Below are 15690 nucleotides of genomic sequence, written 5' to 3'. Positions count from 1 at the left end.
ACCTGCCTGGTGAATGTGGGGCAGGCTGTGGATGTGGTCTACTTGGACTTCAGCAAAGCCTTTGACACCATCTGCCACAAGCAGCTCCTGGCACAGCTGGCAGCTCCTGGCTTGGACAGATTCACTCTGGTATGGGTCAAGAACTGGCTGGAGGGCTGGGCCCAGAGAGTGGTGGTGAATGGTGCCACATCCAGCTGGCAGCTGGCACCAGTGGTGTGCCTCGGGGATCAGTGCTGGGCCCAGTCCTGTTCAATATCTTTATTGATGAGCCTGGATGAGGCACTTAGTGCCATGGTCTGGTTGATTGGCTAGGGCTGGGTGCTAGGTTGGACTGGATGAGCTTGGAGGTCTCTTCCAACCTGGGTGATTCTATGATTTTATCTCAAAACAGGATCAAGTAACACTTAGATGAAAGGCTCTTAAGATTTTGTGTCAAATTTAGGGCCTTTATGGCATTCTGAGTAGCCTGCTCTGTGTGTAGGTGTGCAGCAAAGGGGAGTACTGAGGTAGCCACAGGATGGCTTTGTGTTTCTGTATGCACACACAAACAATTCCTGCTCATTAGAGGACTTGCCAGCCAGAACAGTATTTCCTCATATACACTGGAGGAATTGCAGACTTATAGTTAGTTACATAAATGCTTCCTCAGGGGAGGACTGAAGTTACTCTTTCCTTCTCTAGGGCTGTCCACTTGTACTGTCAATCCACTTGTAGGATTAGCAAGTTGTGTTGGTGAAAAGAAGTGCATGTGTGGAAACTGGGATGCCTGGGAAACTCCTGTAGCCCCCTTCATATCCTGGAAGGCCACTCCAAGGTCTCCTTGAAGCCTTCTCCTCTCCAGGCTGCAGACCCCCAACTCTTGTAGCCTGTCATAGCAGAGCTGCTGCAGCCCTCTGAGCATCTTTGTGGCCTCCTCTGGACTGGCTCCAACACTTCCATGTCCTTCTTGTGTTAGGGGCTCCAGAACTGCACAGAAGACTGCAGGTGTGGTCTCGGGAGAGCAGAGTAAAGAATCAGTATGGAGTTATGTAGTCAGCAAAGTGCTGAGGACTTGGTGGTGGTGAAGAATTGCTTGCACTGGGGCGGGATGCTGCATTGTGGGTCAAGGTCCATCAGAGCTATTCCCAGGCTTGTTTATCTCTCTGGCTTGGTTGAGGCAGGAGCACACGATGGAGAGCAAGAATGCTGCCTGTAGTATTTGTTTTCGAGGAAGGAAAAGCTTGTTTCTTCCTGAGTGCTAAGGTGTTGTCACCATGATGTCTTCTGGCAGAGCGTTTTGTGATGCGCGCCCTTTCCTTGCCCTGCCTTTGAAAACAAAAGGAGCTCCAGCACGGTGAGAGGAGCACCAAACGCAGGCCCCTGCATCTTCACCTGCCGGCTGGCCTGAGGGGGACACCGCATGGCAGAGTGGTGAAAGGCGCTGGGCGAGCAGGGGCTGTGCCAGCAGCCTGAGCTGTCTCCCAGAGCCCTGACTGCTCAGTTGCCACGTCACTGCTCAGAGATGTGCTGTGCATACGGTGTCACGGGAAGGTGATGTTTCACATATGTGCCATTTGGAGGCCCTGCTAAGCTGTTGGTTTTCATGCCTGTAAGTGTGTGCCTGCCTGATGCTAGCTTTCCTTGGAAAGCTGTGTGGATCAGACATATGCCCTGTGTTGTCATGTGCTGCTGGAGGGGTGACAGAGAGTTGGGTGCTGGCTGGCTCTCACTGCCCACGGCAGGGCTGGTGCTCACTGGAGACCCAAGTTTGCTGTTCTAAGCATATCTTCCTCCCTAATTTCTTATGTATATATTTTTACCCTCTTTGCTGAAGGTATTTTTAACTTCACACTTCCGTCTAGAGCCAAATACTAAAAATAAATACCTTTTATTTTTACACACACTCTGTGGTAGAACACAGAGAGCTTTTTTTGCCCCCTGTCAATCACAAAGTTACAAAGTAGTTGATGTAGACACAATTCAAACTCCAAATAGCCCAGGAGGGGCAAATTACCTTTTCTAGTTGATGAACATATAAACATGTAGTCATTAAAAATCCCTTTCCCCCCAGGATGCTTTGCACAAGCTCATCTCCAATATAGCCTGATAGTGATGGTAGTGAGCTGGTTAGAGTGCTCCTCCCAGTAGTGCTCCCTGCTGGAATGGGACAGTTTTCTTTTAAGGCAGAGTAGTAATGACAATCACAGAATGGTTTGGGCTGGAAGGGTCATCTCATCCCAAATCCCCTGCTATGGGGAGGGGCATGTGCCATTAGACCAGGTTGGTCAAGGCCCTGTCCAGCCTAGCCTTGAACATTTCTAGGCAGGTGGCATCCACCACTTCACTTCTAGGGGAAGGTGTCCCTGCCCATGGCAGGGGAGTTGGAACCGGCCTGTCTTTAAGCTCTCTTCAACTTGAGCCATTCTGTGACTTTGCATTTTGCTCAGTTGCTGGATGAGTTGTGTACATCAGTAGGCTGTGTTGTCAGCCTCCTTCAAATTGGAGTAGTTTCTTGTGCTTTGTGGCAGTGATGTGAATATGCAGTTTTACCTAAAAGAGTGACTTCACTTTCAGTGACAGGAAAACTTTCTGCAGTGTCAAATGTCCCCCTCTGATTTTGCTAAAAGAAGCTGCTTTAACAGCTGCAGAAGGCACAGTCCAGGTATGTAAGCAGTGCTCTTTCCTGGTGTGCTTAGTTTGCACGTTGGGGGTTTGTTTCAGCTGCCACTTCTTCAGTGACTCAGCAGTTTGAAGCGGGTTGAGCGGTTGGGGGTTTGTTTCAGCTGCCACTTCTTCAGTGACTCAGCAGTTTGAAGCGGGTTGAGCAGTTGGGGGTTTGTTTCAGCTGCCACTTCTTCAGTGACTCAGCAGTTTGAAGCGGGTTGAGCAGTTGGGGGTTTGTTTCAGCTGCCACTTCTTCAGTGACTCAGCAGTTTGAAGCGGGTTGAGCAGTTGGGGGTTTGTTTCAGCTGCCACTTCTTCAGTGACTCAGCAGTTTGAAGCAGGTTGAGCGGTTGGGGGTTTGTTTCAGCTGCCACTTCTTTGGTGACTCAGCAGGTTGAGCAGTTGGGGGTTTGTTTCAGCTGCCACTTCTTCGGTGACTCAGCAGTTTGAAGCAAGTTGAGCGGAGCAGGCACTTCTTTCTTGTAGCCTTTTGTTACACAAGCAGAGCAACGGCCTTCATCTTTCAGCTGCTTTGAAACAGGCATAGTATAACTCGGTCATGTGCTTCGCACTAAGTCCTTTGCCACCTCTTTGCCTTCCAGCAGGCTAGGGCTGAGCAGTGTGTGTGCTCTGAGGTGGAGAGATGTGGCTGCAAACACTGCACAGAGCTCAAGTTGCTTTTTTTTCCATCTTCTCTTTTTCTGTTCTTTTTTCCCCCCTTTTTGTTTCATTGCATGATTCCAGGGAACACAACCCCCTCTTTTTTGTCTGGAAGGAAGAGCAGTGTGCTTTAAGCTGACAGATGTATATTCATCATTTTTGCTTTGTCTGAATTGCCATCTCAGACCACTTCACTGTCGGCCAGCTGCTGCAGATGTTAGCTTCGGATGTACCAGACTGGCACGAGAGATCATTTCACTGATGTGTTAGCTGCTTCAGTGAGGCTTCGCCACCCACCTTTAGCCAAGCCTCTGTCTCACTGCTGGCTGATGTGCTGTGGAGAAGTGAGGGTTCAGGAATGAGACTCCAGGGAGACCTTAGCCTTCCAGGATTTGAAGGGGGCTACAGGAGAGCTGGAGAGGGACTTTTACAAAGGTATGAGGGAGAATGGCTTCAGACTGTAAGAAACTGGATTCAGATTAGACATTAGCAGGAAATTCTTCCCCTGTGAGGATGGTGAGGCACTGGAATAGATTGCCCAGAGAAGCTGTGGAGGCTTCAAGCCTGAAGTCATAGAATCATAGAGTAGTAGGGGTTGGGAGGGACCTCTGGAGATCATCTAATGCAACCCTGCTGCTAAAGCAGCTTTATCTCCAGCAGGCTGCACAGGAACACATCCAGGTGGGTTTTGACAGTCTCCAGAGAAGGAAACTCCACAACTCCTCTGGGCAGCCTGCTCCAGGGCTCAATCACCCTCACAGGAAAGAAGCTTCTCCTTAAATCCAAGTGAAACCTCCTGTGTTCTCTTCTGCACCTACTGCCCCTCGTCTTGTCACTGGGCAGCACTAACAGGAGCCCAGCCCCAACCTCGTGCCCTCAGGTGTTGAAAGCCAGGTTGGATGGGGCCTTGAACAGTAGGCAGTGTCCCTGCCCTTGGCAGGGGGATGGAGCTAGATGTCACTTAAGGTCCCTTCCAACCCCAACCACTGTATGACTCTATGAGTGTTGTATGCATGTTAGATGCTTTCAGTCATGGGGTGGAGTTTCATTTCAGAGGGGAAATGCTCTCTCCTTTTGTCTGCAGTTTGGTTGTTGTGCTGGTTTGAGGCCAACTGGAATATTTCAGCGAGAAAAACTAGATGATAGGCTGTGAAAAGGAAACAGTGCTGATGTCTGCTTCACTCATAGGCTTGCTGAGATGTATAAAAGCAAGAGCACACAGATAAGAGAGTGTCAGTGTGTGTGTGTCTGTCTCTCAGAGTCTGTGTTTCTCCCTGGGCTGCTTCTGCATAACTAATGCTTCTGCTTCTAACCCCCCTTGCCAATCCTCCAAACTCACCTTGCATGTAAGGCAAACTCTGAGATAAGGTAAAGGGGTGGAAAGAAGGTGGAAGGGTGGTTGGGAGCCCCTTCTGGGGACTCTGGTTTCTAGGAGGGCTGTTGTGCTTCTGTATTACTTTTAACTTGTATATAGCTGTAAATATTGTACATCTCTGCTTGTGTGTTGTGCTAAGCTGTGAATGCAAAGCTTCATTGCTGAACTCCCAGCCAGCTGAGCCTAGTCCAGGTGATTTCATAAGAGCAGGGAGGCAGGTAGCTCCCAAACAGTCCCATCTGCCACTGTGATGATCTCAAGAATCTTGTCCATGTGTTTTTCTGCTCTCTGGCCTCAGCAAAGCAGAGGGGTTTTAACATGCAGGAAGATGGCTGTCTGGTGGTGGCGAGTGGTGGACTGCATGGGGAGTAGCCAATGCCTTTTGATAGGCTAATTCACTCCTGATGAACCCTTTTAAGGGCACTGGTGTGGACTTTGACCACTGTGCACTGTGATCCAACCCCCACGGAGCTGCCAGGCTCCTCTGTCAAGCAGCCTGGGTTTTGCCCTCGTGAGGTGCAGTGTAGGCTCCTTTCACAGAGTCTCTTCCTTGCTCTCAAGATAAGAGGCTGCTCTTTAGCTGTGTTACCTTAGGAACCAGCCTGATAAGCATCCCAGAAACCCTTGTGTTCAGGAGTTTGTTTTGGAATATCAGTACACAATCTCCAGCTTGTTTCAGTAAGGCCATCTCCCCTGCTCCCCTCTCCTGCTCTGCACTGTGCCAGGCAGCAGCAGTTTTTCTCAGGCAGAGATGCTTGGCTTAGGCTCTTTCCTAAGTAGAGTAGTGGAGGAGGATCACTTCCCTTGACCTGCTGCCACACTGTTCTTGCTGCAGCCCAGGCTCTGCTTGGCTTTCTGGGCTACAGGTGCACGCTGCTGGCTCACACTAAGCTTCTCATCCACCAGCACCCCCAGATTCCTCTCCTCAGGGCTGCTGTCAAGCCAGGCACTGCCCATGCTATATTGGTTCTTGGGATTGCCTCCACCCAAATGCAGGACTCTGCACTGGGTGTTGTTGAACCTCATGAGTGAAAGACGTTGTTATTGGCTTGTTCAAAGCCAAGCAGCACATACCTGAGGGAGGCATGCACTGGAGAAGAGCACTTGGTAGGAGATGCCTGAGTCCTGATCAGTTTGCTCTAGAGACATTTTCATACTCCCCTGGCAATGTACCTGCAGCATTAGCTTTCTATTCTCTGTGCTTTTTCAGGTGTCAGAGATGAGCCTGACACCAACCTCCGTGTTGGAATTGGTTTAAATGGAATGAATAACAGCACAAGGGAAATGTTTGGGAGGTTTGGGGTTTTTCGCTTTAAATATCAGAGTTGTTTTAACTCTTAACAGTTTAGTCTATGCAAACAGGATCTGGGGATTTTCAAGTTTGCTTTCAAATGGCGTTTGTCTTAGGCTCACCTTCTGTGTCACTGAGTTAAAATGAGTTCTGCCTGTAGGCATGTGCAGAATGAGAGGGAAATAATCTACTTTCTAACAAATGTTATCAACTTTGCAGTACTGTTTAGAATTTTTTTCATCCTCAGTATTTAAAGAAAATAACCCAAGTGGCAGCACTCACTTTTTAGGTTTCTTCCCTGAATTAAGTCACTTTTAGCTGGAGGTTTTTCTTACCCGAGGAAACCTTTTCAGAGCTTTGATAACAACTGGGGGAAGAGGAGAATTCAGGTAAAAAAGAACCCCAGAATTGTATAGGTGCTGCTCTTCAAAGGCATGTGACTGCTGGGAGGAGTAAGTAGTGGCGTAGTGGAAGGCTCGGGAGCGGCGAAGCAGACTGCATGCCCTCGTCCCACAGTGGAGCATGAAATGTGTTTCTAGTCACTGCAGCCCAGCTTTTACTTGGGTTCACTACATACGAGTCCTGCCTTTGTGTGGTCAGTCTGATGGCTCTGAGAGCAGAGCATGTTTTGATAAACCCTTCCAGTTATGACTCCAGCACATTGAAGCTGCGTTTTTATCAGTGGGATTAACTGTAGAATGCTGTTTGCACTCGCTCTGCCTCCCACTTTTCATCCAAATGCTGCCTGGAGCAGATCCAAAAGAAAAACTCTTGTTAAACAAGGAATGTGCTATTCTCCATCTTATAATGTCCCAGATGTAATCACTTAATAACCAGAATTAATGCCTGCTTGCCTAGGTAATTGCTGGAGCTGGCTAGGAAAATGGGTTTGTAGGAGTCGAGTGTAGCTGTGAGCTGCGTTGTGCGACCCAGCAGCAGTGATCCCTCCTTGGAGCGAGCGAGTAGCCAGTGCACAGGAGGGCTGACACCAGCTGCTGAAGTTAGCTCTCTCGCTGTTCTTTCTCACCTGCACTGGTCACTGGAGTGCTTTGGATCGGTCTGCCTTGGCCAGGTGGACATTTCCACCCCCTCAAAAGCCTTCCTGACTGGTCCCCAAGGTGTGGTACTTTGCAGATCTGTGCCAAGAGGTTGATGGTGGAATAAGTCAAACTGATAAATTCGGTGTTGTGCTGACTCCAGTGTGAAAGCTGTGAGTGCCTTGGATTTTGTTTGTGTAGTCTGTTTGAAGTCCATCTCTCTGTTCCAGAGATGTTCAGGCATTCAGTATCTGGCCTGTTTGTCTTGCCCAGGCAGCAAAAGGAGGCCTTCTGTGCTGGAATGCTCTAGTTCTTCAAGAGCCATAATTAGGGCCTCTCTTTGTGCTGGGGAGGACTTTGCACGTTTTGAAGTGACTAAGAGAAGTTTTAAATTCTGGCTGCTATTTCTTCTCCTCCAGTAGCAATGATACGTTAATTTAGCAACCTAGGGTGCACTGGGTTGGGAGGAGTCTTCAAAGGTCAGCTAGTCCAAGCCCTGACTCCTGCAGTGAGCAGGGTCATCCCCAGCTAGATCAGGCTGCTTAGAGCTGTCACCAGGGATGGGGCCTCCACCACCTCTCTGGGCAAGCTGTCCCAGTGTTCACCACCCTCATAGTAAGGACCTTCTTTTGATATGTATGTTCATAGGTATTTGAGGAGTCTGTCTGCGAGGGCAGGCGCTGAAGCTACACAGTTATCGGCACCAGATCGCAAGGGAGGCTGTAGGCAGGTGGGGTTGGTCTCTTCTCCCAGGCACCAGCAACAGAACAAGGGGACACAGTCTCAAGCTGTGGCAGGGCAGGTCTAGGCTGGCTGTTAGGAGGAAGTTGTTGGCAGAGAGAGTGATTGGCATTGGAATGGGCTGCCCAGGGAGGTGGTGGAGTCGCTGTGCCTGCAGGTGTTGAAGCCAAGCCTGGCTGGGGCACTTAGTGCCATGGTCTGGTTGATTGTCTAGGGCTGGGTGCTAGGTTGAACTGTTTGAGCTTGGAGGTCTCTTCCAAGCTGCTTGATTCTATGATCATGATCCCAGTGCTATAATAGCTGCAGCCTCTGGAAGCCTTTGTACAGCAGCAGGGAGATTTTAAAATAGATGCATCAAAAGTGGCAAAGGCAAAGTGGCAGCTCAAATAACAGCCTGCTATATGCAGCTTCATTGTGTCTGTCCTGATTAGATAAGGGATGTGGAATTTTGCCTTTTTATTGGTTATGTCACACAGCTCAGGTAATTTGTCTTGGCTTAGGATGTAGGGCATGCAGGAGAAAGTCTTTCAAGGAGGAAAGTCTTTTTGCAGTGGTGCCTAGTGACAGGACAAGAGGTAACAGCTAAACAGGAGGAGGAACTTCTCTGCTGCAACAGGCTGCTCAGAGAGGTGGTGGAGTCACTGTCTCTGAAGTCACTCAAAAGCCACCTGGATACTGTCCTGTGCCACCTTCCCCAGGTGATCCTGCTCTACCAGGAGGATGGACTAGATGATCTCCAGGGGCCCCTTCCAGCCCCCACCAGTCTGCACTTCACGTGCAGGCTGTGCCTGCAGAGCCAGCTCCACGCTGTTAGTGGTGGATCTGAGGCTCTAACTGGTTACCTGGCCATGAGGACTCGGGTAGCATGGTCTGAAATGAAGTTTTCTTCCCCTCAAAAACTCTGCCTTGCATTGTTTTTCCCCTCAGGGCTGGCCAGAGCCGCCCCTCGATGGTCTCCTGGATGAATCCTGCCTCTGGCACGAGTGCCGCACCAGCTGCTTTCTTCTTCCCCAACCCTGCCGCTGGCAGCCACCGAGCCCTGGAAAGGTACTGGCACACCTCAGCTTCTCTGGGGCTTCACTTGCCTCCTCTCCTCTGTGGCCTTTCCAGGTCAGCTAATCCATGTCTTCTGCAGGCTTTGGGGTATCGTCTCGGACAGAGAGCTGCAGCCCTGGCCATTTTGTCTCCTTTCTCCTCTGCTGGAGAAGGCAGAGACCTCGGGCCAGTGGCTGCTTGCCTAAGAGCAGCAGGCTTTGATCTGGGTGGTCTAATGCAGCCATTCTCTCACAGGGGCTGCTAAAACACAGGTTCTTCCTTTTCCACAGCCACCCGTGTCAACTGCAAAGGCTCAAACGAGCCTTCTTGCCTCTGCCAGGCCTTGCCCTCTCTTGCCTCTCTCTCTACTTTCATTCTTGTATTTCACTCTTATGGCCTGCTTGCTTTCTATCTGGTTTCTGCTTAAGGTTCCAACCCCTGTGTCATGGGCATGGACACCTTCCACTAGGCCAGGCAGCTCAAAGCCTGACCCAGCCTGGTCTTAAACACTGCCGGGGATGAGGTATCCACAACCATTCCAGTGTCTCACCACCCTCATAGTAAAGAACTTCTTCCTGGTACCTAATCTAAATCTAGTTTAAAAAAGCTTTTTCTTCAAGTTTCCTCTTTGCTTTTCTAACTGAAGCAATTGGGTGTCTTTGTAAGCTCACTTGGTGGCTCATGAACTGGTTGCAGTTTGCACCAGAACTGTGTTATGGTCTGTTTGACTGCAGGCTCCTCAGAGCAGGGAGAATCTTGCCCAGAGTTTTCTGTGTAGCTGTTCTGTGGGCTCAAGCAAAAGGTCATTTGGTGGCATGAGTTCCGTGTCTAAACGGCGGTGCTCAAAGCTCTGGTGTAGTCTGGCCCTGGTGCAGTTAGGTGATGCTCAGACTCGGTGATCTTAAAGGTCTTTTCCAAGCATGCTGGTTCTGTGATTCAAACCAAGCAGAAAGGCACCAGTACACAAGGTGTGCCAAAGGGACTTAGGTTTTCCAAGACCTCTGCTTGTGGTGTTTAGGGAGGTGAGTCCTTTGCACAAATTGATGCTGATGGCTCCTGAGAGCAGCCCGAAGGGGTCAGCAGTCTAGGAACGTTGTTCTGTGAACAAACACAAAAGGTGAATTCTCTACAGTGACAGTGAGAAGCTGCCTGAAGCAAAGTTTCAAAAGGTGCACTGATAATTAGTCTATCAGTGAACTTTGCCTCCTACTGATTTCATTGCTGATGAGCACTTGGCAGAGCTTTCACTGCAATTCAAAGTGGAGTTTAACCACCCTAAAGTGAAGGGTGCATAACGCTGGTGGGGCTGTGAGGTTTGGAAAGGCCAAGAGTGAGCTGGGAAGCTGCAGCTCTGGCACTGGTGTGTTTGAATGCCAAGCCTGTAATGGTGCATACAGAATCACAGAGTGCTTTAGCTTGGAAGGGACCTTTAAAGGTCATCGAGTTCCAGCCCCTCTGCGGTGAGCAGGGACATCTTCGGCTGGAGCGGGTTGCTCAGTGCCCTGTCCAGCCTGACCTGGAATGCTTCTCTTCAAAGGAGGCTGAGTAGACAGCAGAATGGATTCAGTCACTGTCACCTCTGGAGGAGAATGGTTGAGAAAGTGTCTTGCTAAGACTAGCAGGTGACTGTCATTCACCATTTCACCTTGCAGTGTTGCCCACCGCAAAGCACGAGCAGTTTACCCCTGCGAAGCAGAGCACAGCTCGGAGTTATCCTTTCAGATGGGAGCAGTTTTTGAAGATGGTAAGTAGTGCCTGGGTAAATGCACAGCAACAGAAAAACCTGACACAACTGCTGGAATGGCTTTGGCTGAAAACAGAGGCCTAACTGCTCTTCTGCCAACCCTGCCCACGGCACCCAGTTGGGGATGTGGAAGATTTCTGCTATGCTGAGGCAACTTTGCATACTCAGCTCTGTCAGACCACCTCTTAGATTTCTGGTGAGCAGACATTCTCAGCTGATCTAATTCTTCAGCTGTGTGTAATTGTGTTTCAGTACCAAAAGAAGGTTATTCACCAGTAGAAATATGGCTATCCAGCAGCTTGGCCCGTGAAGCTGGGGGGTTTAAACTGTAAGCTGTTGTAAAATAACAACATGCAGAGGGTTAATTTAAAGAGGAAGAAAAATCTTCTCAAGGGTTTTCAAGCAGGCAGAGCTCCAGGTAAATCAGGTGATGACCAGAGAGAAAAGGCACTCTTTATTTTTGGACCAGGGCTTGCCTTTGTGTCTGTACAAACAGAGAAAGGAGTGTTGACTGAGGTGCAGAGGGCAGGCCTATGTGTTAAAGATTTCTGTGGCTAGGGTGTGCCTATTGGCATCCACAAAGCGATTTTGTGCTCAAAACCTGCTCCTTGGTGAGCTTCCATGGCTCTGCTCTTGTGCAGCTGCACAGGCACTTCAGACTGATAGCAGTAGTTTCAGTTTTTAAACTTTATGCCAAGGGCTGCTGTAGTACAGGCTCTGAAGATGACACTGGAGCATAGTTTTCTTCCTTTCTCAAGCAAATGGCTATTGCAAGAAAGAGATGGTGTGGAATGGCTCAACAGAGCCTGGACAGATTCAGCAGTTCTTGTTACTTGAATGCAATTTAATAATAATTCAACAGAGAAACTAATTCATAGCAGCAGCAGCTCAGTAGGACTGTTGAGTGTTACAAGGTCCTGGTACAAAACTACATTCATAAGAAACCCCATAAGATTCTTAAGCTTGGCCCAGTCTTTATCCATGTGTTGTGCAGGCTGGGGGATTCAAAGTGAGAATTGCATTCCTCAGAGCCTCGTGAGTGTTGAGACCAATATTTCAGTCTTTCAGCCTGTCTAGAGACAGGGAGGTGGTAAGAGTCATCCTGGCCTCTGAGGAATCTGATCATTCTGCAGTGCTGCCTGTTTTCTCCTCCTCATTGTCAGCTTTCAGCTTGCTGCCAGGTCAGGAGTCTGATGCATGCTTTTTCTGATGCATGCTAATTCTGCAAGAGCAAAGACACTTAGGGGATGTACTGCCCAGTGTGAAACTCTCTGGTTGGATGTCCAATAAAGGAGAAGTACTCCAAATTCCCACTTTACATACAGCAGGAAAAGAGAAGAGGCCACAGTGAAAACAGCTGGAAAACATCAACCTGCAGGCACTAAAAATCTAACCAGATACGTCTTGTATTTTCCCAAATGCACCATCTTAACTCTGTCAGCACTGGGTCAGAACTGTGTGTGACAAAGCATTTCTCCTGAACGAGAATCTTCCCATCCTGCCCTCCCCAGCAGGACGTTCCTGATTTGTTTCACGAGCTGAAACGAATGGGAAGCTCAGCAGAGTCTTGTTTAATTTTTTGAGCATGTGTAACAAGCAAATCTCACAGACTGAGATGCCTCTCTCCCTTTCTTTCTGATGCTTCCTTTAAAGCAGAAAGAGCATAGGTGCTTCCAGCTCTCTGCCTCTTCCAGGTAAATGGGAAGCTTTGCCCAGACTTCAGCTCTGCTTTTTTTCCCCACGGTGTAAGGTGTTGAGGGGTCCCTGCTAGCACCCACTTCACAAAATCCTCCCTTGATGTTTCCTGTTGGAGCTGCCTGCAGGCAAATCACGTCTAAATCAGGTTAGATGGGGAACCTTTTAAAGATGAATTAGCTAAGTGATTGCTCCTTTTCAAGTCTCTAACACCAGTTATTTTAATTCCAGGTTTTTAAAACATGACTGATAGGGAGCTTCAGCAGACAGAACATTGTGGACTAGTTGAAAAAAACCAAACTAATGCGTGGGGGAAAAGATCTGCATGGAAGAGAGCAGTTTGGAAGGCAGATCAGCAAGGGTGCCCACCTGTTGTGTTGGCATGGGGTAAGAAGGTCTTCAAGGAAGCATTTGCTGCTTTGCCTGGTGTGAGAGCAGCGTTAAGATATGTTTCTCGTGCAAAGCACTCACTGGAACTTGTGAGTTGGCCACTGTGATTTCCATGCTTTACAGCCTCAGCTGAGTTTTTGGGGTGTCCAAGAGCAAGTGTGGAATTTGACACTGGTGGCTGTGGAGCAGTGTTTCAGCCCTGTTGGTGTGTGCTGATACATGTGAGGTTGGAAGCTTGGGAAAAGGGTATATGGATTGCATGGTGAAAACCGAATGGCAGATTTCCAGTGGGAAAGATCACCTGTCCTCAAGTCTCTTATTTCCTTCCTTCCTTCCTTTCATTTATTCCTGGTTATGGCAGGGCTGTCAGCCTAAGGCAGGCTGTAGATTGACAGGTGGGAGGAGAGGAGCATGCAGGTAACTGGCCATATGAAATCACCTCATGGTCATTCTGTAATGGTTCCCAACAGGTCACGTCGTGGGTGGCACTGTCAGCACAGAAGCCTCAGCAGTGCCTTCACACAGACCTGTTCTTTCTGTGGTAGGCACCCTTGTGTCTGTGCTGGGATCAGATCCCAGGGAATCAATTCAGCTTCTTCAGTTACTCAATTTAAATTCCCATATGCCCTAATAAAGCCCCCAAATGAAGAATTAAAGTAATAATACATCAGTTCTGCAGCTCTACCAATAACCTTAACTATCAAAGTGACAAGGCATCAATCAAGTTGACATACAGCCAGTATCAACCATTAAAGTAACTGTGAAATTAATGTCTGCTAAAAAGTGCTGCTTCCATTAGTGCAGATTTTATCCCTCTGTCTCCACCCTGCTTCTGTCACTTTTCTAATCCTGCCCCTGTCACCCCTCGTTGCTCTTTTCCTCTTTCTTTTCTGCTTTGCTTCCTTCTCTTTTTCATTTCCCTTCCCAGATCTTCTTCTCTTTCATCTCTCTTGGTCCACAGATGTTGATTGCAGCAGTTCTCTCTTACCTGTTATTATCCTGGATGGATCTTTCTGGCTGCTCTAACCTGAGACAGGATAATGGCATTTAGTGAAGTACAGTCTTGCACCTGTCATAGCTGCTAAATATAATGTTGGTGCAGGAAGGTAAGAGTTTAACCTTTACTCCTATCTCCATTTCCTGCTTCTAAATGGGGAAAAAAGTCCCTGCCTGTGTCTTGGGCTGGCAGGGTTAGATTTATTCATGCTTTAATTTCACCTTTGCATTACCTGGTTGGATAGGATCTCTCTGCAGATAGGATCAGCGTAGAACCTGGACAGTTGCATCTTCAGGTGCTCCCAGCATTGCGCTTACGTTGTGCTCTCCCAAAGCCCAGAGTCTGTGCCATTCAGGTGCCACACAATACAAACACCAAGGTGCCATCTGCTGAGCCACAAAGGAGAGGTTCTCTAATGGCCTTGTGTAGGAAGGTGAATAATGTCACCTGAACAACAGCCACTGAAGTGTTTTACATCTTCAGTTGGGTTTACCTTAGGCTGCATTTTCATTTCCCAGGTGCTACAGGCTGCGTTACTGACAGTGCATAACAGTGTATTGAGGAGCCTGCAGCTGGCTAAGGGCACACATGGGCAGAGGTGAAGCACAATCAGATTGTGGGGGGCATAGGCTGGCTCTCTATTTTTGTTGGTGGTGTTGAAGCTGATATTCCCAATTACCATGGAAAGAAGGATCAGGCTGCCTGGCATTGAAACCTTGCCAGCCTCCAAGCCAAGTGTGATTCAGTTTCTGGTTCTTGAAAAAAGACTGCTTAGAAGCCAGTAAATGGGAATTCCACCAGGGAGAAGTGTTTGAGATGGAGTAAATGGTGTTTACACAACAAAATTCCTTGGCAGGATTGCTGGCAGGAAGGCTTCCTGAAAACTTGTCAAGATAGCTCTCATCAAAGCTTTTACAATGTTTGAAGTCAGGTTTTAGGGGAGAGAAAATATGGAAGAAAATGAGAAATTGTTCTGTTAGAGTAATTTTCCTTGGGAAATAGGAGGTGCTGAGCATCCCTTCCCAGCACTAGCAGTACACACAGCCATGCTCACAGAATCAGGGCTGGAGTTGGAAGGGACCTTAAAGATCATCTAGTGCCACCCACCCTGGCTTGGGCAGGGACACCTGCCACTAGAGCAGGTTGCTCAAGGCCTCACCCAGCCTGGTCTTAAACACTTCCAGGGACAAGGCATCCACAGCTTCCACCACCCTCATAGTAAGGGACCTCTTCCTAATGCCCAACCTGAATCTACCATGCTCTAGTGCAAACCCATTGCTCCCTGTCCTGTTCCTTTCCGATGGATGTTCACTCAGCCCTTCTCATCCCCCTCTGTCCTTCCTGCTGTAACAAAGTGCTAACCTTAGTCACTGTCCATGGGGTTGGCTCCAAGGCACTTTCTTCTCTCTTATTCCTTCTGGGCTGTCTGTCTTCATGGCACTGACAGATGAAGGACTGACATCAAAGAGGAGCAGTGCTCCCCAAATCCTGTGCTGCTGCACTGTATGTGCAGATAACTCTTTGTTGAGGTAAAAATGAAGATCATGGAATGCACTGGGTTGGAAGGGACCTCTACAGGTCGGCCAGTCTAAGCCCCCTGCAGTGGGCAGGCTCATCAGTACTGCTCAGACCACACCTTGAGTGCTGTGCCCAGTTCTGGGCTCCTCAGTTCCAGAGAGACGTTGAGGTGCTTGAATGTGCCCACATAAGGGCAGCAAGGCTGGGGAGGGGCCTGGAGCACAGCCCTGTGAGGAGAGGCTGAGGGAGCTGGGGGTGTGCAGCCTACAGCAGAGGAGGCTCAGGGCAGAGCTCATTGCTGTCTGCAGCTCCCTGAAGGGAGGCTGTAGCCAGGTGAGGTTGGGCTCTTCTCCCAGGCACCAGCAACAGAAGAAGGGGACACAGTCTCAAGTTGTGGCAGGGGAGGTCTAGGCTGGATGTTAGGAGGAAGTTGTTGTCAGAGAGAGTGATTGGCATTGGAATGGGCTGCCCAGGGAGGTGGTGGAGTGGCTGTGCCTGGAGGTGTTGAAGCAAAGCCTGGGTGGGGCACTTAGTGCCATGGTCTGGTTGCTTGGCCAGGGCTGA

At 49.0% G+C, this 15690-nt stretch overlaps 1 protein-coding gene across 3 annotated transcripts in view; it reads left to right on the top strand.

Annotated features, from left to right (window-relative positions):
* ARHGAP10 (Rho GTPase activating protein 10) overlaps positions 1–15690 on the top strand; it is a 138816-nt gene that overhangs the window by 118447 nt on the left and 4679 nt on the right. For 2 of the 3 annotated variants that reach the window (XM_064149446.1, XM_064149445.1), the window contains 2 exons: positions 8675–8794; positions 10435–10526. In XM_064149446.1, the coding sequence (XP_064005516.1) occupies positions 8675–8794; positions 10435–10526 (212 nt within the window). Of the gene's footprint in view, positions 1–8674; positions 8795–10434; positions 10527–12452; positions 12542–15690 lie in introns of those variants that run through there. The other variant, XM_064149447.1, reaches the window with a different exon arrangement.

The sequence above is a fragment of the Pogoniulus pusillus genome, chromosome 10 (genome assembly GCF_015220805.1).
Source record: "Pogoniulus pusillus isolate bPogPus1 chromosome 10, bPogPus1.pri, whole genome shotgun sequence".
Lineage (NCBI taxonomy): Eukaryota > Metazoa > Chordata > Aves > Piciformes > Lybiidae > Pogoniulus > Pogoniulus pusillus.
This window is presented reverse-complemented; position numbering and strand designations above follow the sequence as displayed.